Genomic DNA, 25,066 nt, shown 5'->3' with positions numbered 1-25,066 from the left:
TTCCATTCAAAACAATAATGTCACTTATTTACAACTAACAAATGATATCACTTATCTACATCTCATAAGAACAAACATTCGCGTCACAATTCCTTATCGATTCCTTATCTTGATCTGGTCAGAAGTGTGCATCAATCACGACACGATTCCTTATCTCTAATATATCTCCGTTTTCCATTCAAAACAACAATGTCACTTATTTACGGCTAACAAATGACATCACTTATTTACAAATAACAAATGACATCACTTATCTTCATCTGATCACAACAAACATTTGCATCACGCTCCCTTGTCTTATCTTGATCTTTATCTGGTTCAAAGTGTCCCACCAATCACAACGCGAATCCTTATCTCGACCATCACCCATAATTCCATACGTGAACCAAAATACAAGAACTGAAGCCATTGACGCATGCCCCTAGGGAAATTCCAAACATTCCAATGTCATGACGTTACACCCACAATGACATCAACCAATGATGTCACGATTCCTTATCTTACCTTTATCTTGATCTGGTCAGAAGTGTTCCACCAATCATGACACGATTCCGTGTCCACTAATATATCTCCCATTTCTATTCAAAACAATAACGTCAATTATTTACATCTAACAAATGACGTCACTTATCTACATCTCATAACAACAAACATTCACGTCACGATTCCTTATCTTATCTTGATCTTGATCTGGTCAGAAGTGTTCCATCAATCACGACACGATTCCTTATCCATTAATATCATCCTTTCCATTCAATGTAATAACGTCACTTGTTTACAACTAACAAATGACGTCACTTATTTACAACTAACAAATGATGGTATACTTATCTACATCTCATAACAACACACACCCACGTCACGATTACTTATCTTATCTTGATCTTGATCTTTTCAGAAGTGCACCACCAATCACAACACGAATCCATATCTCTACCATCACCCATAATTCTGTACGTGAACCAAAATACAAGAACTGAACCCATTGACATATGCTCCCAGAGAAATTTCTAATATTCCAATGTCATGACGTCGCGTCCATAATGACGTCATCAAATCAACAACAAATCACGTCACGATTCCTTATCTTATCTTGATCTTGTCAGAAGTGCCTACCATACTACTTATATTGGTGGTTTACTGATCTTTAAAAACCATTAACCGACATAACAAAGATAAATCATAACCCAGTTCTTCCAGAAAGATAATAGTGAATCACATAAACTGATAGTTCATTTCTGACATTTTACCATGTTCTTTTCTTTGTTTTTCATCATATTCACTAGATATACTATCATGCATATACAATACCTTGCAAGACTATCATGCATGCCTGTGAATGTGGACAAGAATCTAGAAAGAAAAAAGGAACTATCGAAGTTAATTGCTTGAGCAGCGGAACGTTTTAGCGTTGTTAAACGATCCATGAAAAAGTATACTGCAGAGAACATAAGAACATGTAATAAAAAACGAGAAGACAGTAATCGTATATTGGTTTAAAATTTTCGAAAGAGTGAACATTTGAGCATATCAGCCAGTTTTATGGAAATAAAGAAACTCGAGGAATTATGACAGGTAGCTTTGTAGAACAGTATGAAGAAAATATGTATAAAAACGTGTATGACAGAAACGGAGGCTGTTAGAAGTGATTCCAGAAATAAAAGAAAAGTCATATATATATCGGATTGTGCTCTTTTTCATCGCATGAATTTGGGTAGCACCTAAAAATGCGATTTTGAAATTGTACGAAGGTGGTCTGAAAGGTTCTTGGCCGCGACTATAGGCAAGACCTTTTTTCTACGTTGATACAACGGTCATAAGAAACCATGTGGAATTACAAGTCATTCTATCAAATAGTTTGTTTTATACAGCTGTCTGAAGCAAAAGTGTTGTCTGCATCTCTTGAAATGGATCAAATTGAGTATCGTGTGTGTGGTTATAAAATTCTTTGTAAAAGAAGGTTGAACGACAAAAGAAATTCATTCGAAGTTCATAAAGGTTAATGGGCACTCTTCTTCTTCGTTTTTGAGAAGAAATGGAAATAGTCTACTGAATTTATACGTGGCCGTGCCATCCTTGAAGTTGATCCACGTGAAGGACGTCCAAAAAGTGTAACAACACCAGAAATCAATAATCAGGTGAACAATATGGTATTGGATGACCGTCAAATGAAAGTGCGTGAAATTGCCGAGATTACAGCCATTTCAAATGGACATGTAGGATATGTTTTGTATGAAGAATTGCATATAAAACATCTTTGCACAAGATGGGTGCCGAGCTTGCACACAGCAGATCAAAAACGCACTCGCATAAAAATCTCTGAACAGTGCTTGGAGCGCTTTAACAATAACAAAACTGATTTTGTTCGCCGATTTATTACTACGTATGAGACATGGATTCCACATTACCCACCAGAATCTACAAACAGCAGTCAAAACAGTGGACAGAAGCCGGTTGTTCAGCACCAAAGCAGAGAACGTCGGTTCCATCAGCAGAAAAGTTCATGGCATCGGTGTTTTGGGATGCAAAGGATTTTTTTTTATTAATCATCTTGAAAAGGGGAAAACAATATCCGGGAATATTATTCCGATCTCGTAACCAAGACGAAATAACTGCGAAATAAACCGGTTTTCAGAAGAATAAATCATCTTTCATCAGGACAATGCACCTTCCACAAAAGTGTTTTTCCAATGGGAAAATTAAGAGATCTGCACTACGAATTGTTATAACATCCAACCTATTCCACATATTTGGCTTCCTCTGATTTCTGTCTCTTCCCACAACTAAAACTCTTCCCCGCTGGGGAGCATTTTTCTTCAAATCAAGAGGTGATTGCAGCTGTAGAGGGGTAATTTGCAGATCGTACTGAGAACTACTACAGGGACATGATAGTGGCTCTGAAGCATCGCTAGAATAAACGTATTAGTCTTAAAGGAGATTATGTTGAAAAATAAAAATAAATTTGAAATTATAAATTCGTTTTTTCATTGTTAGGCCGAGAACATTTCAGACCACCCTTGTATAATATGAGTTGCTGTTGCAGGAAACGTTTTGAGCGAAAATGCAAACCGGATTTTTTTGATTCAAATGAGCAATGGATTTGATTGACTTTTGAAAAGGAAATAACAATTGTTGGAAGTTATCATTATTGTAACCTTTACGCATCTGTTTTTCATGCTAACTCGATTTTTTGTCCTCTACAAAGAAAAGAAAAAAGTTTCGATTTCAACTGATTGTTTTTCTCAGACGTAGGGTAAAGCAACTCTGCCACAGCTAAGTGCGAATTATAGATATATATAATGTAGGAAATAAATTGCTTTTTAATTATGCATCCACTTACTCTTACCTTCACTCCGTCGTAAAACCCAGATGGTTCATTAGGAGCCCAGTTAACGTAATCGACAGGAGAACCGTCTTCCCAACTGTACATTTCATTGTCTATCTCGTTATGAAGACCAATCCACATGCCCGTTTTATATTCGTACATCAGACTAGAGAGAAAATCTGAAAATTAATATTGACTCTAATTAATAAAATTCCTTCATTTGGTTATGCTTCAAATGATAAATTATACATTTTCAATACATCTCAGTGAAGAAATTACATTTGTCTCTAATCCTGTCACCACCAATGTAAGAAATTTTCGAAAATTATATTAAGTGTGAAAACTGCAACAAATCTCTTGCAAAAAGAAATATCTACCGATATAAAAATAGAAAAGGAAAACGCTAGTTAAATAATTCTGAAATATTATGAATATTTGAAGGTGTTCATTTTATCTTTTTCTCTTCTGATAAGAACTAATCCATGAGCGATACATCCTCTACCAATGAATATATATTAGCTTTGAACATTCACTGTTTCTCTCGATTACTGAATCTCTATAAGACTTCATCTTCTTGCATTCAAGCAAATTCGGCTTACGTATCCTTTTAATCCCCAGCTCAGCAAAATTGACCGTAAACCGAAAAGGAGATATAAGATTTTGGATTAAATACATAAGAATTAAAACCCAAAGAAAGTAAAAATTCTCGTACCGCTTTTCCGGAATGATATAGAAGATTTATTTATATTTGCATTTCAAAGTGATATAACTTTTGTAACTATTATAAGTTCCTTCATGTAAATAAAAAATAATTTGTTTTCATTATTTCATATTAAGATTTCGACATTTTCTTAGATGCATTCCTTGATTTTAGAGGTTTTTTTTCCTGTTTTTATGTTTGTCTGCATGACATAAAAGTGAAAATTTTGTCTGATTTTCAACACGTTCCTCAAGCATTTATTTTGAAACGTTTTAATAAACATTGTAATGTTTTACAAGAATTCATTTTGCCTACTTACTTTGTTCCTTCGCACTGTGGACAGATGCCAATGTGCCACCTAACAGGGAACAGCTACTTATAGCATCTTTAAAATTTTCCAATTTTGCACTGCTATACCCAGCTATCATGAAGCATTTATCTCCTAGAAGAAAGAGAAAGAAAAAGAAAAAAGATAACTAATTAAAATGTAACCTGCTTTTAACTTTCATCTTAATTTAATAAACTTTACTGAGAAAGAGAGCTAAAAAGCTTCACTTCGAATTGTATTCAATATCCAGTTATTCAAATTAACTGGATATTGAATCCAACATTACGTCAAAGACGAATAGAGAAACTACAAGAGTTTCATGCCGAATATAGAGACTATAAAAGTTTCGTCGGATACAAGCGTCAAACCTTTCATGACAGGCAACTCGTAGTAAAGGTGGAGCAAGGTCAGATCACTGTCCTTAGTATTTTCCCATTATGTAAAACACATCTCCTAGCGAACATGTATGATGTTATACATTATGTGGAGAGGTCACTACCCAGACCGATTTCGACATTTTTTGGGGTCTCGTCAGTGGGAGCCAGACCAAGAATACCCAGGATGAAGTGATTATTATAAAGTACATGCATATTAAATACGCTGATATAAAACCGAATACTCTGAAAATGAGTATTAGACACTCCAACGAAATTTCAAAATATTTCGATACCTTATCATTCAATTTGGCTTTTAATTTTCCTTCTTTTATTGTGTGATCTAAGCAAATAAAAAATCATTGCATTAAAATTTGTAAACAATATACTTTTTCGTCTTGCTCTGTGTGAATCGCACCAAGGAAAGTAATGCATTTATTTTACAATCGTACTAAGATAAGGATAAAAATTAAGATAAATTTCATAAAAAAAACCTGCTCCAGAGACTAAATATAGAGTATCTTCAGTCACTTCATGCTTTCATTTGCTGTTTCCCGATGACAGAATACTACCAAGTAGTATTCTGTCATCGGGAAACAGTAAATTCCGCATTAATGTTAGTCAAGTCTTAAGTCCATTCTAAGACAAATACTACTTGGTAGACTCAAGATGTTAAAGAAGTAATCCTGGAAAAGAAAAAACTTATCGAAATATTCTCTAATTAAATCAGCAAGAGACCATGGTGAATATAGAGATAAATAAAATATAACAAATCTAAGGTGAAAAGTAACTAAACAAATCTTCTTAAACATGCAACGTTTGGAAAGGATATATGCGATAATTATCATGAAGGTGCGCACTGCATTCTGTAGGCTATTCAGGTAGCTTAGGTACACAATAAAGAGCAAGGTAAAAGGAATCAGATATGATAAATGTGGCGTAAATGCATTAATTATTTAAGATATGCGAATATGCATATCTTAAATTAATTATTTAAGATATGCATATTCGAAAAATGTAGAATAATCCCGTAAAACCGTTAAATAAAATAAACAGTGACAGAATAGTAGAAAATATTCAACAGTAATATAATCAACAGTATATATAAATAGTTGATCTAGAAAAATCTCTCAGAAACAGAAAATGAGGAAGCAAAAGTACGTGAACTATTTGAGCAGAAATTCTCTAATATGACGGCCTATATTTTTGCAGTGATTACACCTTATAATTCAGACGGTTTCATATGAGAGTTTAATTCCAGATGTTTGGAGTAAAGCGCTCCATTTCGGTTGCGCTTTGGAGCAAAGCGCAACTACACTTCAAAAATCTCTATATTTTTGAAGTGTAGTTTCACTTCCTTATTTTCTCCGCCTATAAATAAGGAAGTGAAACTACACTTCAAAAATATAGAAATATTGAAAAACTTCAAAAATATAAAAAAACCTCCGAAATATTGAAAAACTTCAAAAATATAAAAAAACCTCCGAAATATTGAAATGTGCATAAAGTTTCGCTAATTATTATTTTGTATAAGAATACCTGGGAAGATGACTTCAAAGGAACATCTGAATTCTGGTGAAATTCTTTGACATCATATTTTACTTGAAGACAAATAGTGTAGAAATCATAGAATTTTATTATATGGTTTAAATTGGAAGTGTTCAGAGTTGAGCTGTACAACCTATACAGCTGTATAATTTATATTTCTGAGGTTTGAAGTGAACGAGGTACAGAATGATAGTTTCGTGAAAAAGAACATGTCAGTTGGCCGGATCTCCACTGTTATCCATGTATACGAATTACTATACATTATGAAAGAAAGTGACGGAACTCTTACAGCCATCTGAATTGCTAACTGTAACAGATAGACATCACTATCTTAATAACAAGACTATGACAACAGGTAGGAGCCTGGAAACAATAACAACAACTATATTCTCAAGGAAGAACTCATAGAACAAGTAAAATATTTCAGCTATTCAGACGTTATTTTCATTGAAGATGCAAATTAAATACGAAAATATGTAACCATACGTAGATTCGTTGCGATGAGATGTCATTTGAAAGCATGTATCTGGAATAAGAGATAAATTAGCCAAGAACTATAAAATAAGATAGTTTTCGGACCAATCCATTAAGCGATGGCTTATAAATAAGCCATCGCTCGGTCCCATTCGACCAAATTCAAGACACCACGGATATAAAAGTTCTTATAAAAATTAAAGATATGAATGGTTGGCTCTGGAGTTCATTAGGAGGCATTCTATTCGGATGGTTAGTGCAGACTTAGAGATGTGAAGTTTGAAGTTTGAGCGATTTTAGTGACGCTGTAAATATTAGTTATCATTATCTCTTTATCAACAGGAAATTTACGAAATGACTTCATCGATTACATTACGAAAGGATACTACTTATTTTGTTTCATAGCTCTTTATTTCGCATGTAATAAATAAAACCATATTTATAACAGTAGTAAAAGTTTGAAAATAAAGAAAACTGCATTTCACAAGAAGATTGACTAAGTTACCAATTTCTCTTAAACAGTAAATTTTGACTAGGTGTGGCATAAACCATCACATATGAAATTATAAATGAGAAGTAAATGGCCGACATCACTAAAAATGATCATGTTCTGTTTGTGTTTCATTCTGAAACATATCAATAGCTACCAATCGGTATTAAACACACAAAAGCCATTCCTGAATGCAAGAAAGTCTAGACCAGTGGTTCTTAATCTGAGCCGTAACGCCTCCCCTGTGGGCGCTGTGAACACTGGAGGGGGAGGGGGGAGGTAAGCGATATTAATACTACTAATATAATAAAAGCAAAAATTCAACATTTAATCTAGCATCCCTATTTACTGTATACTGTATTTGGTAAATTGTTCAAATTTATTCGCTACTTATTTTTTAGAATTTTTACATTGAAAGATAAACAATTGGGCCACTATATTTTCTGAATTTTCTACATTGAAAAGAATTAATTTGGGCTATTTTTAGCAGAATCCACTACTTTTATAAGCTTTATCTGCTATTTTCCTAACGCTTATTTAACAGCCCTGGTTTACGCTGCTCTAAAGAACCACTGCTCTAGAGTCTAGACTCTAGACCATTGTATACGTTTAATCGTTATTCTGTGAGAACCCGTCATTACCCAGCTTTCTGTCAAATGGCAGTTTCAGGACAAATACTGAAATCTCTACATCATAATACTATTGAAAAGTGTCATAATTTTAGCATAATAATCCGTTCGATGTTTTATTTTATTCTCGTATGCTAGTACAGTGGTAATACCTGATAATGTCATATTTAATATATGACTGAAATGGTTTAATAATATACTTACCGAAAGCCTGCCACGAAGATGGACAGTATCCAGGTGAAGGAACAGTTGAGAAATTGTTTATTAATGTGGTGGGCGATTTCTGCTGCTTACATATTACTGCAAGTTTCTTACTGCATTTGTCCACATGCCACATTCCTAGAATAAAAAAAAAATAAAAAAAGTTTATTATCACACAAAGCTATTACATTTTATGTTGTTAAAAATATATTCAGTTAGAATGCTGATTGAATATATTACATTTTTTACCTTACATTATTTCGAAGCCAATGTTTAAATTACGAATATATTACTAAGAGTATTATCTAGTTAAAGAACTTGCTTGTTCAAATAACATTAAGACGAATAACAACTAGCTACACATTTCAATAAATTAGTATTAATTACTAAGTACAGTTTTCCACGAACACAGTGTGTTTATGACGATGCATCGAAATATCAGTTTGATTTTTTTTTTCCTCTTCGAAATTGGTTGCGTGTTCAGCCAGTAAGTTCAACAATGTGTATATTTCATATCCATATCTGATATATGATAATGTAGATTTAGTTTCATCATCTTGATAGGCTGAGTGTTTCAATATTAATGAGCATTTTTTCCAGTCGAGAAAAAAATAAAAAAAGAAAAATTAATTTTTTTGTAAATTGTGATGTATAATGGTGTGAATTATTATTATTATTAAGGTGCCTGAGGCATTGTTATTGCGGAATGTTGAGCTGGAAAAGCATTCTAAGAGTCGCCCGACGCACAGCATTCTAAATGGTTTAATGTTTTCTATCACAGAAAAGTTTGTTCAATGAGTCCATAAACATTGAATTATCTAGTTGTTTTACGATGTGTATTATTTTAGTTACTGTTACTTGATGGATATGAATGTTCGTGTCTCATATACCTGGAGTGGTGTTTGTTTTACATCTCTTAGCAAAGTAATATGTTATTCTGGAAGATTATTTTTGCTATGCTTCTTGTGCATTCAGTCCTGTTATTGCATCATTATTAAATTACTCCTTCGATTCTAAATGGTTTATCTCTTAATTATATAATATTACCAGCTTAAAATCACTTTCACTTAGGACTATGAAGTTCAAAGTCATTACTTTACTGGTCTATTTTCAACATGGCACTAAAAAGCCATGACGTTTCCTTCAAGTTGCAGCTGAATAAATACTCTATGGAAAAATAATAATAAAAGAAAAAAAAGAAGAAAATTCAGATTTATTTGTTTTTTAAATGATTTTTTTCTCTTCCATTTCAGCATTTCATTTTAATTTTCACAATCGCAAACAAAGAAACTCCACAGTTCTACTCTTCAGGTTCATTTTTTGTCTCTTCCGAAGAGACGAATACTAAAAGTGGTGACGCCGGTTAATGTTCTTTACTCTTCCCAGCATGCTCGGAAATAAAAGGACCCCCCCCCCCCCGCTCCAGTCGAACCAAAGTGAGCTGCCATTACTTGTTACAGATTTGGTCTTTAAACGCTAACAAAAGACCTTTTCGCAGTGAAAGAAAGTTATTTATAATTTTGATATGAAGGTAGCAGAAATTATAAAAGTTTTTTATTTCATAGGATTTAAACGGAGAGGTAAGTTCACTTAACGACTTTTAAAGCACGAATACAGTGATCACTTTTAGCGTCTCTACAAAATATTGGCATTCCTCATAAGAATGTATCGAAGTCATTTATTGAAAATTATTGCTTTTTAATCTCACAGAGTTATTTCAATCTCAATCACAGATGAAGTTATTGTTTATTTAAAGTTTAAAGTTACTGATGCTCCGGGTTGGCCAAAAAGCTGCAGGTTCGAATCGCGCCATGACCATGAAGGTATGTGACTGTCCTACTATCTCTGTGCGGAAAGGGCATCTGCTGGTCTACCACTTCTTCTAGCAGAAGGCTTCACTACCAAAACCAAGTGAGATACGGGAATTAACATACGGCGTCTACGGACGACAAATGTGAAAAGGAAGGATGCTTCTTTATGCATCAATATGATCAGCATATGTGTCATTTGAATACTAATATACAGTAGTTGACTGTTCGGTCGGTAGTTTAGAGTTTTTCTAATATGGATATGGTATTTTTGTGATACAAATTGCAGATACCAATTACACAATTTCTCCATTGAATCAACTTTCCTCTTAGCTTCATTAAAGCAATCATATGTTCTTTCGTGAGAAAAGTTTTAAAATGATCAATAGCCAGTACAAAAAGAAACTGCTTTTTTGTTTTATTAATTTTTGCTTTTATTCTGAATGCAGTTACTGCTTACAGAAAGCATTCAAGATAACGGTTCCCTCATTTTTGCGAAATCGGTATTTAGATATTGGTTACTACATAATATTTCACTAAGATTTGCCAAATATCCAAACGTATTTGGATATTTGGCAAAATTTTCACAATGGGAACTGTTGGTTGTGCATACAATTATTTTTCTAGGATTTTTTTTATATAATAAAAATAATAATGGATTTTTCATTTAGAGAAATTTAACTTTAATAGCATGAGTATGATAAGAGAAAGAGCCTTCATACATCAGCAGGTATAAACGAAGCCCTTTATTCGGAAAGACCTGGGTTCGATTGCTGTTGAAAACGTGAAGAACACTTATCTGGTCTCTTTTGACTAAAAGTGAGTTAGCCGGTCTCATACACGAGGTAGGGACGATTTCCTGTTCGTCCCCCAGAACAGGAAATCGTCACCCTCAACATACACATATCTACAGACATAACCCCACTCCCTCAAATGCCTGACTCTGAAACAAGCCGGTTGGAGTTTCCCATACTCGCATCATCATAGCGGACCTTTCACCAAGCTGCATTTAGGTGTTCCGTTGGTATCTCAGGAAACTAAGCATCTTTGTTGTATAAATTGGGCTACTGATTTGCTTTCATGAACGTGTATACTAAGACTTTAAATTGGAAATTCTTTCAAATTGTAATTAAATGTCTGATTGTCAAAGAAATATCCCGCTAATTCTGAATAATAATATGTTTATAGGTTTTGGCTTATCAACTTAGGGGGTGCTTAAGGGTCAAAGCTATATAACGGAGACTTCCGCATAGCCTTTTAAAGGAATGCGGAGAACCGACCAGGGCTTCTGATCTAATGTCCAATCCTCACTTTCTCGGGGTGCGCCCTGTTGGGTATCTACCTGGATAATGAACGAACGAGGATGGGCTGCCAATTTGGATTTAGCCGACCAAATTTTATTCTTATTGACTTAAACCAAAATACAAAATGATGATACAACATGAAAAAATTTCATGCCGGCTGGGGGTAGGGGGAGTCGCCCGGCTAAACAAGGCCCCCGTTGTTTTCGTCAGGGAACCAGAGTGAACAGCGAAAAGTTAGCGACTGGAACAAATCTGAAAACACACCTCAAATCAACATCACCAGAGTTAAAGATCGGTACTATCAACATAAGAAGCCTGAATGGAGCTAGCTGAGGAATTAGATAAGTACCAGATAGACATGATTGGGGTGACGGAAACAAAAAAGACAAAAACTGGTGAGATCTATCTGAGCAAAAAATACAAAATGCTATATTCAGACAATGGCAATCAAGGAAAAGAAGGAGTAGCCATAGTGTTCAACACTAAATTCGAGGCTAATCTTCTTGAATGTCAGGTAGTCTCCAGTAGAGTGATGTGGGCAAATATGAGAATGGGGAACTGGACAATGAGACTTATTTCTGCCTATGGTCCCACAGAAGGTTCTACTAAGGTAGAAGTGGAGGAATTTCTCGTGCTTTCGAGAAAGCAACTGACACAATGAAAAGGGAAAAGTTGGTCCTTGTTGGGGATCTAAATAGCAGAGTAAGAAATGATTGTCAGACATACAAAAATATTTTGGGAAAATTTGGAGAAAAGAGCAAAGCTAATAATAATGGCAAATACCTGTTGAATGTCTGCTCAGGACATGGACTGGTTATTACTAACACCATGTTCCAACATAAAAATGTGCACACATTCACATGGAGAGAAGAGGCAAGAAATAATAAAAGTCTCTCATTGACTATGTTATTGTTCATAGTGATGTTTTCTCTCTGGTGCAGGATACCAGATTGTACAGAGGATTTGAAATTGGAAGTGATCACCATTTAGTCTTGAGCAGGATAAAATTGAATTTCATATTGAAAAGAATAACGTGTAAGAAAGTTTTAAAGTGAATAAAAGTTGAGCAGCTCTCATATGTGAATTGTAGACTAAAATACACAAAAATTATTCAAGAAAAAATGAAAGAGTTTGAGAACAGCAACCAAACCTTGGAAATTCAGTGGCAAGCCTTGAAGAAAACACTGATTGATTCAGTCAAAGAGGCATGTGGTGAGGTTGTCTGCAATGATAGAAAACTTAGAACTCCATGGTGGACACAGGAAGTTAAAGAGGCAGTGAAGGAAAAGAAGAAAGCATATCAAAAGTTCTGGCAAATAAGTCAGCTTGTGCTCTTAGAGAATACAGAGACAAATTTAAGAAAGCTAAACACTGTGTAAAACTATCTAAACAAAAGTCATGGGAGGACTTTGGCAACAACATAGACACTAAATGTCAAAAAGGGGGTAAGGTATTTTGGAGGTTGTTGAAGAAGCTTACAAATGGATGAAAGAGTGATCTAAAAGGAGTTGGATATGATAAAGGTGACATTGAAACGAAAGAAAAAAATATCCTTGAAGTATGGAGTAATTACTTCGAAAAATTGCTATATGAAACAAGCAGTGATAGCGCAGTGGTAAAAAACAGGCAAACAGTCAGGAATACATATCTATACTTGAAGTAGGAAAAGTCATCAAAGGACTGAAATGTGGAAAGGCAGCAGGAGTAGATGATATTCGACAAGAAATTCTGAAGTATGGTGGTATAAAAGTCTTGCAGTGGCTGCACTGCATAGTTCAGAAGACCTGAACAGAGTGAGGAATTCTTGATAATTGGAGTAAAGCTCTCATATTACCCATATATAAAAAGGGAAATAAAACTGAACGTGAGAATTACAGAGGCATTTCGTTACGGAGTGTTCCTGGTAAGATATATGCAAGTATACTTGAGAAACGTTTGAGAAGAATTGTGTTAGAACAAGCTTGGTGTAGATCAAGCTGGATTCAGGCCAAATAGAGGCTGTCAGTATCAGATCTTCACTTTACGACAAATAGTTGAGAAAGTTGGGAATATAACAAAGATCTGTATTTAAGTTTTGTCGATTTGGAAAAGGCATATGACAAGGTGCCAAGAGAAAAGCTGTTCAATACGCCACAGTTATATGTTGTCAATACGAGATTATATCAAGCAATACTTAGTCTGTATTTGAGTTGTAAGTTGGCAGTTAGAATTGAAGAAAGTACAGGAAGATGGTTTAATATTAAATCTGTTGTGATACAAGGATGTACATTATCCCCTCTGTTATTCATTATCTATATGGATCACATTATGAAGGAAAGTGGTATTAAACATGATATCAAAATTGGAGATGTCAGCTCTTTGCTTTATGCAGACGATGTTATACTTCTAAATAAATTCGCTACAAGTCCCCAAGATTCCCTAACTAAATTGAATAACTGTTGTAATAGATATGGTATGAACGTCAGCAATAAAAAGACAAAAACAATGAAAATAGGCAGAATCGTTGAAAATGTGAACTGCGTTTTGAACGGAGAACCTGTGGAACAAGTAAAACATTTCAGCTGCTGTGGCACGATTTTTAGTGAAGATAGTAAATTAAATATGGAAATAGACAACAGAATCAACAAAGCTGGCATGGTAGGAAGTCAATTGAATAAATTGATATGGAATAAGAGAGAAATTAGTCGGAACACTAAATTAGCTGTATATATACAAGACTGTGTTCAAACCAATTTTAACTTATGGATCTGAGAGCTGGGTCAGAAGTAAAACATTTGGCTAGACTAGAGACCGCAGATATGAGAGTCCTGAGAAAGATTAGAGGCATGAACAGATGGCATCAATGGCAATATCATATTAAAATGAGGATATTAGGAAAGAACTTGACATTGTCAGCATGCAGGAATGCGTTAGTAGAGCTAATCTCAGGTGGCATGATCACTTAAATTGAGTGGGCGAGGAATGATTAGCAAAATAAGTGTTCTCTGCAAGGTTGGCAGGAAAACGACCCAGAGGAAGACCAAGATAGAGGTGGACTGATACTGTACAAAGTACCTTAGACAATAGAAATATAATATCTGATAATGTTCGAGTCTTGGCAAGTAACAGACTGATTTCGAGGAAAATTGTAGATAGGAAATTAGTAATGATGTAAATTATTCATGTAGTATTGTCATATTCTGTACACCCCTTGAGAGGACATGGCAGGAATTTGATGATGATGATGACGACGATGAATTTTTGGCTTATTTCATTATTAGCTTATAAAGCATTGATATATGTAGGCTTAACATAATATATGTGCTATATGTAACATAATATATACAATTTACATAAATATATGTAAACATTATTATTACATTTACTCATCGGTACAAAAAAACACTGGGTACATCGGTGTGATTTAGTTGATATAGATAATTATGCTTAAGATAATTGTAGTTATTTTTTGCACTGTTTCAGTGTACTTTTCTCTTTGTTGTCCTAACTTTGTGTGTGTGTGTGTGTGTGTGTGTGTGTGTGTGAATATAATGTCCTTACTTGATTGAAATTAACAACAAAAACACGAAATTCTAAGATTAGGTGAGTACATTAATTATCGTAAACATGATTATCAATATAAATATATTCTAAAATTGCTGTATTTAATAAAAGTTGCTTTTAATAAATATATATTCATTGTATAATAAATAAAATAAATAAGTTTTTTTGTGATATTTACTTTTGCATCCGTTACTGAGAATTTAAATAAAAATTTCTTGATAGGTTAGCAGTAACAATACTATTACTAATTAATAATATTGTTACTGCTAAACTATCAAGAAATTTTTATTTAAACTCTCAATAATGGATGCAAAAGTAAATATCACAAAAAAACATCTTTTATTTATACAATGAATAGATATTTATTAAATGCAACTTTTATTTAAATTCTTAATAATATATGCAAAAGTAAATATCACACAAAACCACAAAACTTATTTATATTATACAATGAATATCTATTAAAACTCTCCAAATGAATAACTTAAACATATTTTTCGAAAGAATGAATTCTTTTCAATAATTCATCATCCTCTGATATTTCACTCATAAAATCTTTACAGGAATCAACCATATTATATTTCACAATAAGAATAGCCTTTATTGTCGCAAGATTTGGTTGTGTTTCTCTGCAGGCCACAATTTATTCACAACTGAAAATACTCTTTATGTAACAGCATTTTGTCCCAAGTAAACAAAGGGCCAATTACACTTTTTTTATATTGCCATAAGGCACTTATGGTAATATAAAACGCTCAACGTTTTTGTTTTTAGTTTATCAAAATTTTTTTTGTTTCTCAAAAAACTTTGTGTTTCTCAAAAAACGCAAATATCTCAACCCATCTATCTCCAGTAGGAGTTTTTTTCTCCTTCTATTCTTTAATTTTTGAATCAATTATACTTCCGTAAACAAGAAACCTCATCAAAAGGTAATTTTCATATATTTCATGATTTTTTCCAACAGTTGAATCTATATACTCCAACGATGCCTCAAAATTATGCCCTGATATCCTACTTTTAAGGTTCACCCATGTAAATGTCTTAATTTCCAGGAACTGGGATGACCACATATCCAATATTTCAAACAGTTACTGTAAAAGTTTTAACATGAGAAATAAACAAATTTTCTTTATGCTTCCCTCATTTTCTAAAATTCTTAAATCTATTCTTATGCCAATAGGAACGTAGTTTGATTCGAGACATTCTCTGTATTTTGCTTTTAGCATATCAAATTTCTCTGAGACTTCCGTTATTGTACAATCATTTCCTTCAATGTTTCTGACTACTGCCTCAAATACTGATGCCTGACTATGAAGAAATGTTAACCATAACTGAGAGGTATTATCATTGAAAAAGTGTTCAGTTATTCTTGGACACTTATCAAGGGATAAGAAATATGACTTCAATGGACTATATAATTTCTGTACCCTCTCAATCACAGGCATTAAAGCTAGCCATCTAGTTTTACTGTAGCCTAGTATTTTCTGATATTCAACTTCTGTTTCTTCACAGAGTTCTTTCAAAGATTCTACTCTGACAGTGAAAATGTAAAAATGGCGCTATAAATGTTTGTTACAATAGACTCTATGTCTAATGGTAAAAGATCAGCAGCAGTTTGAATGGCACTGTGAACTGTATGAGCTGCTCAACCTACTCCAATAATATTTTGCTCTAAACGTCTCTTCAGTATAGCGAAGACATTGTTAATACCCTTTCTAGCTACACCACCAAACTTGGTATTTGCATTATCAGCACAATATGCAACAACCTTCTTAGATAAATTATTTTTTTCAAGAAGAGTTAAGATGGAATTGCTGATAAGCTCTGTAGTTTCCCCAGGTACGGACGCAAAATCAATAATCTTATTCTTCACACCACTTTTTGAATCAAAATAACGAATGATAGTAGGAAAACGTTTTATATCTTTAAGGTTTGATGCATCAGAAAACACAGATTTAAATTTTGTATTTTGTAATTCCTTACCAAGCCTTTTCAATGCGTGTGGTGCTAATACATTCTTGATGATAGCTTCTGCTTTTGTCCTTGCACATGTGCATTTTCTATCGAATAATTTGCGGATCGGTTTGGATGTACAGTCCATGGATCTAAACGTTTGATTGTGATATATGGTATGGAAAGAAAACACAGCCTCTGTAATCGATAATTCTCTTTCTTTCAACCCAAATTCAGTTTGACGGAGAAAATTGGTCATCTATACAGATGAAGAAGCTGCCTGTAGAGCTTTCGTATGCTTATCAGAAGCTAAATGACTTGTGATATCGCGCTTTGCTCCAGAGGTCACAAAAAATTTTCCCAAACAGATTATACATGACACATATCTCTCCTGTTCATGCTCCTTCATAAAGGGATACTGTTTTTTCAAATTATCTTTCAGTTTGCAATCCTTTCGTTTTCTTTTTACTAAAATGGTTTAACCCTGATTATTAAAACATATTTAAATATTTTAAAATAATTATAAACTTTCCAATTTTTAAACATATGAAAAAAGATATAGCAAAGTATCACTTCTGCGAATACCTGGGATCTATGATATCAAAAACAACAATTATAATACTATGTCTACAGGTAAAACTTTGATTTTAAAACATACAACAAAATATCATTCTTTAAATTACCATTACTATAACCGTGGTCAATATATCGTTTCGTGGTTTCCTTTGCTCCACAGTCGATTTTGTACCGACATGAGTGAAGTACTGAAAGACTTCAAACTACAATAACTTAAATTACCTTTATTAAAAAAAGTAAAAATACAGCTTTTGCTGTCATGCGTAATTGTTTATTTTATGAATGAAATTTAAAAGCAACAGATATCATATCTAAACTTTGTTTTATGATAATAATAATAATAATAATAATAATAATAATAATAATAATAATAATAATAAATAACGCTTATATTTATCCCAGTTATAATTTGTTACAGATGGTTGTGAATTGCACAGTCAAAATAGGTAATAATTTTACAAAAGAATACAAATTAAATTAAATGCATTAAACATACGCTATGTAAATTATGGTAGTAAAAACAAAACATAAAACGTTGGTATTACATCAATGTAGATTACATTGATTGACGAATTTAATTTTGTCGAACTTTAAAAGTTTGGCATATAAACAAAAAATAATTTTATATGAAAATGTTCCTCAGAATAAACAACTAATGTATGTTTGTAGTTTACTCTTTCTGTTAAGGTGAACAAAATATTTCAAATTCTGTACGTTTTGCTGTAGGTAAATGCTGTACAATACAGCATAATGCTGTACATCTGGTCACATAAAATTACGTCATTACAGCAACACATCAATCAAGATTTGCTTACCCGACCGGATGCCCATAGTTGTGCAGCGTTCTTGGTTGGGCTTCTTTTCCGGCTGATTCCTGTCCCACTTCTCAAAGTCGACCAATGAGCTGTCACTCCATTCGAAAGCTGCATAGACTCCGTTTGCATTTAGACCAATCCACAGAATATCTGGATCAAGTATTTTATCAGAGAGCTGGAAGAAATTCATTTAAGCAGTTTAAATGTAAATTTAAATTAAAACAGTTGCAGCAGGAACAGTAAAATACATCAAATATCCACAGACATTATTCCGCTAAGCGAGTTATTGTTCTAGCCTGACCGATTTATAATCTTGTTTGGAAAATTTGAAAGATTTTTAACTTAAAATTCGTAAAGGCCTCAACCAGAAACAAAAAGAGACATTAAGGTAAGAGCTGATATTTCGTAGCCATCAATTTCCTGATATGCACCCACAAAGCGGGTGGTCACGCTACTATGAGAGCATTACATGATCCAGTTTACATCATTATTAATTTCCTATCAAATATTTTCCACTAATTAGTGTATTAATTATTAGTAATCAAATATTATTGTATTTAACATTTTAGTTTAATACGACGACACTTCTGACTGAACTATCCCATCGAGTCTTCCTTCTTAATGCCATCCTCGCATGATGAAAGATTGTTCTACTAACCTTACCTTTTCTCACTCATTCTCTTCAAGTGGCCATACCACCTTAGATTACTTCTCTTCAGATATTCATGAATGCTAAAAATGTCGAGTCTCTTTCTAATATCTTCGTTTTAATATGATTTTATCATTAATGTCATATCTTCTTTCCTTACTTTTTCCCAAAATCTCATATCTGTAGTGTCTTATCTTTTATCAAGTGCTTTCCCTATTTCTAACCCAACTCTCAGATCCATAAATCAAAACTGGTCTGAATACTATCTTGTATACTACTGGTTTGGTGTTTTGTCTCATTTCTCTTTTATTCCATATAAATCTACTCAACTAGATCTCCAACATTCCTTATTCTGTTTTCTATTTTAAAATTTCATTTGCCAGCTTCACCAAAATCGGCCCCTCGATAGCTGAAATAGTTTACTTGTTCTTCAGGTTCTCTATTAAACTGATTTTTTCATTACTTCTGCATATTTTAACAGTTTTAATATTTAAATAGGTGGCATATTTCAAAGGGAATACCATTATTATTTACTGAATTCTCTCTTTCTCCAGTGTATATACTATATTTATCAAAATATAGTTTCAATGAATGATCGGATAACAATGAAATTTATGTAAAATTATTAACCAAATATTAAGGATCTTAATATTTGACAATACTGGAAACAGTGAATATAATTATATTTTGGGAGAAATATTTTTATCCATTATAATTTTATTATAATGAGAGATTATATTTTATCCATTTACATATTTATTATATTAATTTGAATGCTCTTTCTTCATCTTCTCACCGTTTATTTACTGGACACGCATTTCGTTGAAAATATGAAGTTCATTCCACTGACTAAATGCTATATATATTTTTTATTTATTTATTTATTTATTTATTATTATTTTTTGTTGACTTTCATGAAGCCTTCCACAGAATATATCAATGAAAACGCAGAGGACTGCTGTGTCGAAATAATATGCTTCTTTACTAGGTTTTTGAAAATTCAAGATATAGCAATCAATATTTTAAGTTTTGCCCATGACACAATCGTTATTGAAGATGATAAAGAAGCAGTAGAAGGAACAGTTCTTAAATTAATGATATGGTTTGATAATGAACTTTGAAAAAGAAAACTGAAACAAAGAAATTCGTAGAGATAAGGATAAAGAGATAAATAAACGTTGGACATGAGTTGGATGAAGTTGGAATTTTCCCGTACCTAAGGAGCAATAAGATGCATAATTTAGGCTATAAGCAGAGCTAAAATTTTGGTACCAAAATTGAAAGCAAATCTAAAGATTATGGGCAAGGCATGGAAAAGTACAGCAATAAGCCTTGACGATACGTTCATTGTTCACGAAACACGCATAACTCACAAGTACGTTCTCTAAATGCGCAACAGCGGTAACATAACACTCTTTGAAGGAAATATTGGAATTTGAAATAATGCTTATTATTTAAAAGAAATTAATTAAATTTTAAAAAAATGAAAATATTTATCGTTTGAAAGAGAGTTAACTATTTACGTACAAATGGAAATGTATACGAAGCACGTAGTCTTCATCAACAGGTTTTTCGTGTCATCGATCTCAAGATTATCGAATATACACTCGTCTTCATCACGATCAGTGTGAGGTTATCACTGTTTACTTACTGCAACAGAATATAAAAGAGGGAGACAACGTTAAGATTACTGAAAGTGAGGAAAGTATAATGCGTTCAGTGATAGCATGGAATCCAAAACTAGTACACGGAGGAGTGCATTATATGTACTCGTAAGATCCAGTATTGAAATCAGTACCATGCCATTTCCATTTGCAGAGCTCTTTTCCCTTCTCCTAAGAGCTCTTAAGAGATTTTAGAGCTTTTATGAAACGAGATCATCGACGATTCGGATTTCGGTGTGGTTTCTATAGCGGCCTACTCGGAGCCAACAATTTCTATATTGCATCATTTTTGCACTTTTCGTACTTCTCTATTGCTGACCATTGGAAAGGCAAGATTCTTAGTATATACAAAGGCCTGGCTGTAACCGCAGATTAGGAGGAAATCCTCTTAATCATTATTACTATTATTTATTAAATACCAGTATGCTTGGACAATTAAGATGAAAAATGTCCCTTACCAGTTGTAAGAGGAACCATGCCTCCTGTTCTGAGTGAATGGATGTAATAGATGCGTTTAAGCTTTCACAGTATTCTTTAGCATCATGCCACGAGTACTTTGTCAGTTCGAGACTGTAGCATACTCCATCAAAGAAATACCATTCGGAGCCAGTAATATTACATCTTGGAACTGAAAACGATTCCATAAATGAAATTTTTATAATCAGTGAAGACCTAGAAGAATCATTCATTCCAGAATAAAAAAAATCTTCTGTTGATTACATTCATGATATTCTGATATTGTTTTAATAATTTTTAAGATTATAATAATTTTTTTATTTTATTATGATTATGTTTTAATTATAATAATGAAAATATTTAGAACAAGTTAAATTATAAAGAATTTCAAATTCAAAATATGGCTTAAAACTGGATATAAAGCAGCACAAGTGCTTTAGCATTTTACTTTGACAGCAAAACGAAATTCTGATTACATTCCTGGGCCATTGAAGCATAAATGCAGCCTATCCCGTTGTAATCCACCTCGTCTTATCGAAGTGTAACTTGTTCCACCGAAGGCAATCTGGTGATACCGGCTATATTCCCGCAATAAAAGGGATATCTTCTTTAGTTAGAGGAGATGCTAACTAGATTTATCAGTCACAAAATAACTCACCTGGTCATGGAATAACTAGCAGGTTAAGTTGGCATTTCCTCTAATCAGAAAATTAAATAACACCACCTTACTTATAAGAATCCTGATGGCTGTTGTAATGTTTTGTTCTCAGAGCAGGGATTCCAATTTCTGTTACTCCTAAATTTCCAACACCCAGGATACGTCATACTCCGTAACTGATTGTCAAAGATACCGGAACGTCCAGGACATCGTCCATCTGCAAGGGCATAGCAGTTGCATAGGCTGGCTCCCAGATAGCGTACGGTTCCAAACTAGATTGCAAAATATTTATCTGGCTTCCTGATCAGCTAGTATAAATAATCTCGTTACCGTCAACTTTGCCAAATTGTGTCTAGAAGTAGACAGTAATGATATATGAATGGTTATGTCTTTATGGCAGGAAAACTGGATACCATCTTTATTGGGGATATGTCTAAAAGTCCATATCCTCTCAAAGTATGTTACCTGCTCATTTTCTCTTAAACATGAATAAATTAACTTGAAAGTAAACGTAATTAAGTATAGTGTGACTCTAGTTAAAAATAAAAAATAAACCGGCCTCAAAAAATCACCAGAAACAAAAACAAACAAAAAAGATAAAAAATAATTCATACATATTTCTTTCACATATTTGTTTGGTGTGAACACCAGCATATTTTATGATACGCCCTATCACCTGAAGAGTTCCAAATCTGACAATGTTTTTGAATAAATTCCAAATCTCTACGGAAACAACCATAGCACACATTATACCTCCGAAATACAAATCAAAATATTAAATCTCCAACATGGATGTTATTTATGGTTTCATGAAATCCAATAATCGTAAAAGAATATAGTCAATCTTGCATTACGTGTTCGTGACGCTCTGTGTCTTACGAATTTCTTCCCTCATCATCTAATGCTGTTTCTACTGTTCCCTCAATTCTGGAAATCATTCTAAACTCGTTGACATGTTATTCTTCAAGCTTCGTTTCACACCATCCCAATTCCTTAACAGCAAAGTTATCTTTCTTGGCAATTTTAATGTTCACAACCCTAGCTGGCTCCATTTTTCCAGTTTCACTGTTCAAGGCTGCAGAGAAGCGGAGGTATTTCTGTAAGTAATGTCCTAAAGCGAATAGTCCATCTCCCATTCAGAATTCCTCACTCCTCCCTGATTAGCCAGCTACCTGGATTTTTCTCAACTAGTTCTCCTTCCATGTACACTGTTGTGGTGACCAGTATTCATGGTTATTCAAATCATACTCTCATCCAAATTTCATCTGTATTCCATCCTTCTCTCAGCCAATCATAATCTTGTATAGTTTGAACTACAACAATACCAAGTGGTAACCATATCCAAGAAGCCATAGCAGTTGCAAAACCACCATCAAGAGGGGTCATTCCGACTTTGAAACGGATAAATTTAGAAAACACTTCATCTACTGTTCCGTTATAAAAGCTGTTAAATGACTGAAAAGATAAAATGACTTTACATTTTCCTCTCACCCTTGATAATGCGGAACAGCACAGATAGTATTTCTATTCGGGCACTGATATTTATTCCAAATCTTTTCTGGCACAAGGACATCACTTTTACAGTATTCTCAGTTTCCAAAAAAACTTGGCACCTTTTTTTTTCTTTTCATCCAAGGCGTTCACGTTTTATCTGTCCATTCATTTTTTACAAATTCCAAATATCCCAACCCCAGAATATGCTCTAACATTGGGTGATGTACTTGAAATCTGTCTGAATATTCTTGACTCTGTTCAGAAGAAAGTGACTAGGTGGATTGACTACCACTTTCTCTCTCTCTCTCTCTCTCTCTCTCTCTCTCTCTCCCAGATTTTCTTCAGTCACTCGGTCATAGGTGTTCAAATTTTGGGACTGTTTTCCTTTTACACATATTTCGATGGAATCTGTTGACCAGAAGAAGTCTCCATTACACCCTTAATTTCAAATAAACCTTGGTTCTGTGGAACAACTTTTCCCATTGAGTATTTCTTCATCAAAGACTGCATACTGTCATCAGGAATAACAAGAGATTACTTGCTATTGACTCCTGCCCACACAGGATTTATTTACTTTATGCGTTACTTTCTCTCGTTTGCGGAAATGATTCAAAAAAGTAAGGTTATTTTAATTTCCATTTTTCATTATCAAATTCATCATCTCATTTTTAGAGCACTATCATAACTTTCTAAAAAAGTGTGAATTCATGAATATCGTTCTAACAATTTCTTATTTTTGAATGAGTCATTGAACTATATGTTAATTTGAATGCTTTCTTCAAATGAAAGATCATTGAGTATTATGATTTTAGATGAATAATTTATTTCTTGCCGGTTAATACTTAGTGTTTCTCTTGTTCTTAGTATAACAAGCACCATTATCTGTCATGTTCCATAACATCATAAGATGATATTTAGGCCATTTTTGTATTTGTTGGAATTCAATAAAGAAGATCACATTTTAAAGTATACCTATTCTGAATTTCTTTAGAATATTCTGAGTCAAGTTCACAATATGTATAATTTAAAAATGTGATCTTCTTTACTGAATTCCAAAAAATACAAAATTGGCTGTAAATGTTATCTTATGTGTTGTGGACCATAACAGATATAGATTACCAGACTCTTATACTACGAACAAGAGAAACGCTAAATATTAGCCGACAAGAAGTAAATTATTCCTCCTAAAAGTGAGGAGACTATTAAAACTCCAATGATAATTCTATAAAGGGCAATAGAATTCTTCTATTTCTTCATTTTTGGTATGACATTATAGCCTTCTCAGCCTAGAACCTTTCGACGATGCCCTCTGTTTTGAAAGTTCCAGGTGAATTAGGGCTTGGCAAATGAAGATAAGTTTGCCAAAAAAAGTTACAATGTTTTCCTTTTCGAAAAAAAGATTTCTCATCTCGCTAAACAGACGAGAAGGCCAGAAGAAAATTAACAGGCATAATTTATTATGCACATAACATTAACCATCTTATCACAACACTAAGAAGGTTTCAAAGAAGCCAAATAACATGATTCTGAGAATTAAATCCTGTGTCGCTAAAAAAAAAATGGGAATGGTGCGAAATAACTGGAGAGAAGAATTGTATTATATTCACCTGCATTAATTCTTCTAAGATATTTTTTTTTTATTTCTTTCTTTTTTCTAGTCTGACATTTAATATTCTTTATCCATATACGTAGCTCTCAATAATATAGTTTACTAACCGTTTCTTACTTTTTACGGTAATAAACCTGTCCCAATATTCAGGTAGAGTTCGCCATCTTCAGTCCATTAAATTTCTGTCATGGGTGACCATGTTCATCCATATTTTTATTGAATTGTAATTTTCTAGGGTAGTTCAACCGGAACCCAATTTCACTGCTATATACATAGCTTGGAAAGACGTCAGCGGACACCATAGTGTGACAAACAGCCATAGTGCCCACCTTAATAAGATGTAAGACCACTTTTCGCTGGGATGACAGCAAACATTCTACGAAACGTACTTTCCGAAAGCGTACGATAGATAAATGATAAATGTGAATTTTGGACCATTCTTTCTGTAGGCATGTAATGAAGTACAGA

The 25,066-nt window shown here is 33.4% G+C and overlaps 1 protein-coding gene and 1 long non-coding RNA gene across 2 annotated transcripts in view; one reads left to right on the top strand and one right to left on the bottom strand.

Annotated features, from left to right (window-relative positions):
* The window catches only part of LOC150110336 (macrophage mannose receptor 1-like), a 117,340-nt gene that overhangs the window by 57,505 nt on the left and 34,769 nt on the right, over positions 1-25,066 (bottom strand). The window contains exons 12-16 of the mRNA XM_090398956.1: positions 20,840-21,009; positions 18,069-18,243; positions 8,073-8,207; positions 4,345-4,467; positions 3,347-3,504 (exon numbers count right to left, since the gene is read on the bottom strand). Coding sequence (XP_090255082.1) covers positions 3,347-3,504; positions 4,345-4,467; positions 8,073-8,207; positions 18,069-18,243; positions 20,840-21,009 — 761 coding nt within the window. The remainder of the gene's footprint in view (positions 1-3,346; positions 3,505-4,344; positions 4,468-8,072; positions 8,208-18,068; positions 18,244-20,839; positions 21,010-25,066) is intronic.
* LOC150110337 (uncharacterized) overlaps positions 1-25,066 on the top strand; it is a 108,833-nt gene that overhangs the window by 71,463 nt on the left and 12,304 nt on the right. The gene's annotated exons all lie outside the window — the stretch shown is intronic.

Source organism: Typopeltis vanoorti, chromosome 1, assembly GCF_054136105.1.
Source record: "Typopeltis vanoorti isolate ZY-2024b chromosome 1, IOZ_Tvanoo_1.0, whole genome shotgun sequence".
NCBI lineage: Eukaryota > Metazoa > Arthropoda > Arachnida > Uropygi > Thelyphonidae > Typopeltis > Typopeltis vanoorti.
This window is presented reverse-complemented; position numbering and strand designations above follow the sequence as displayed.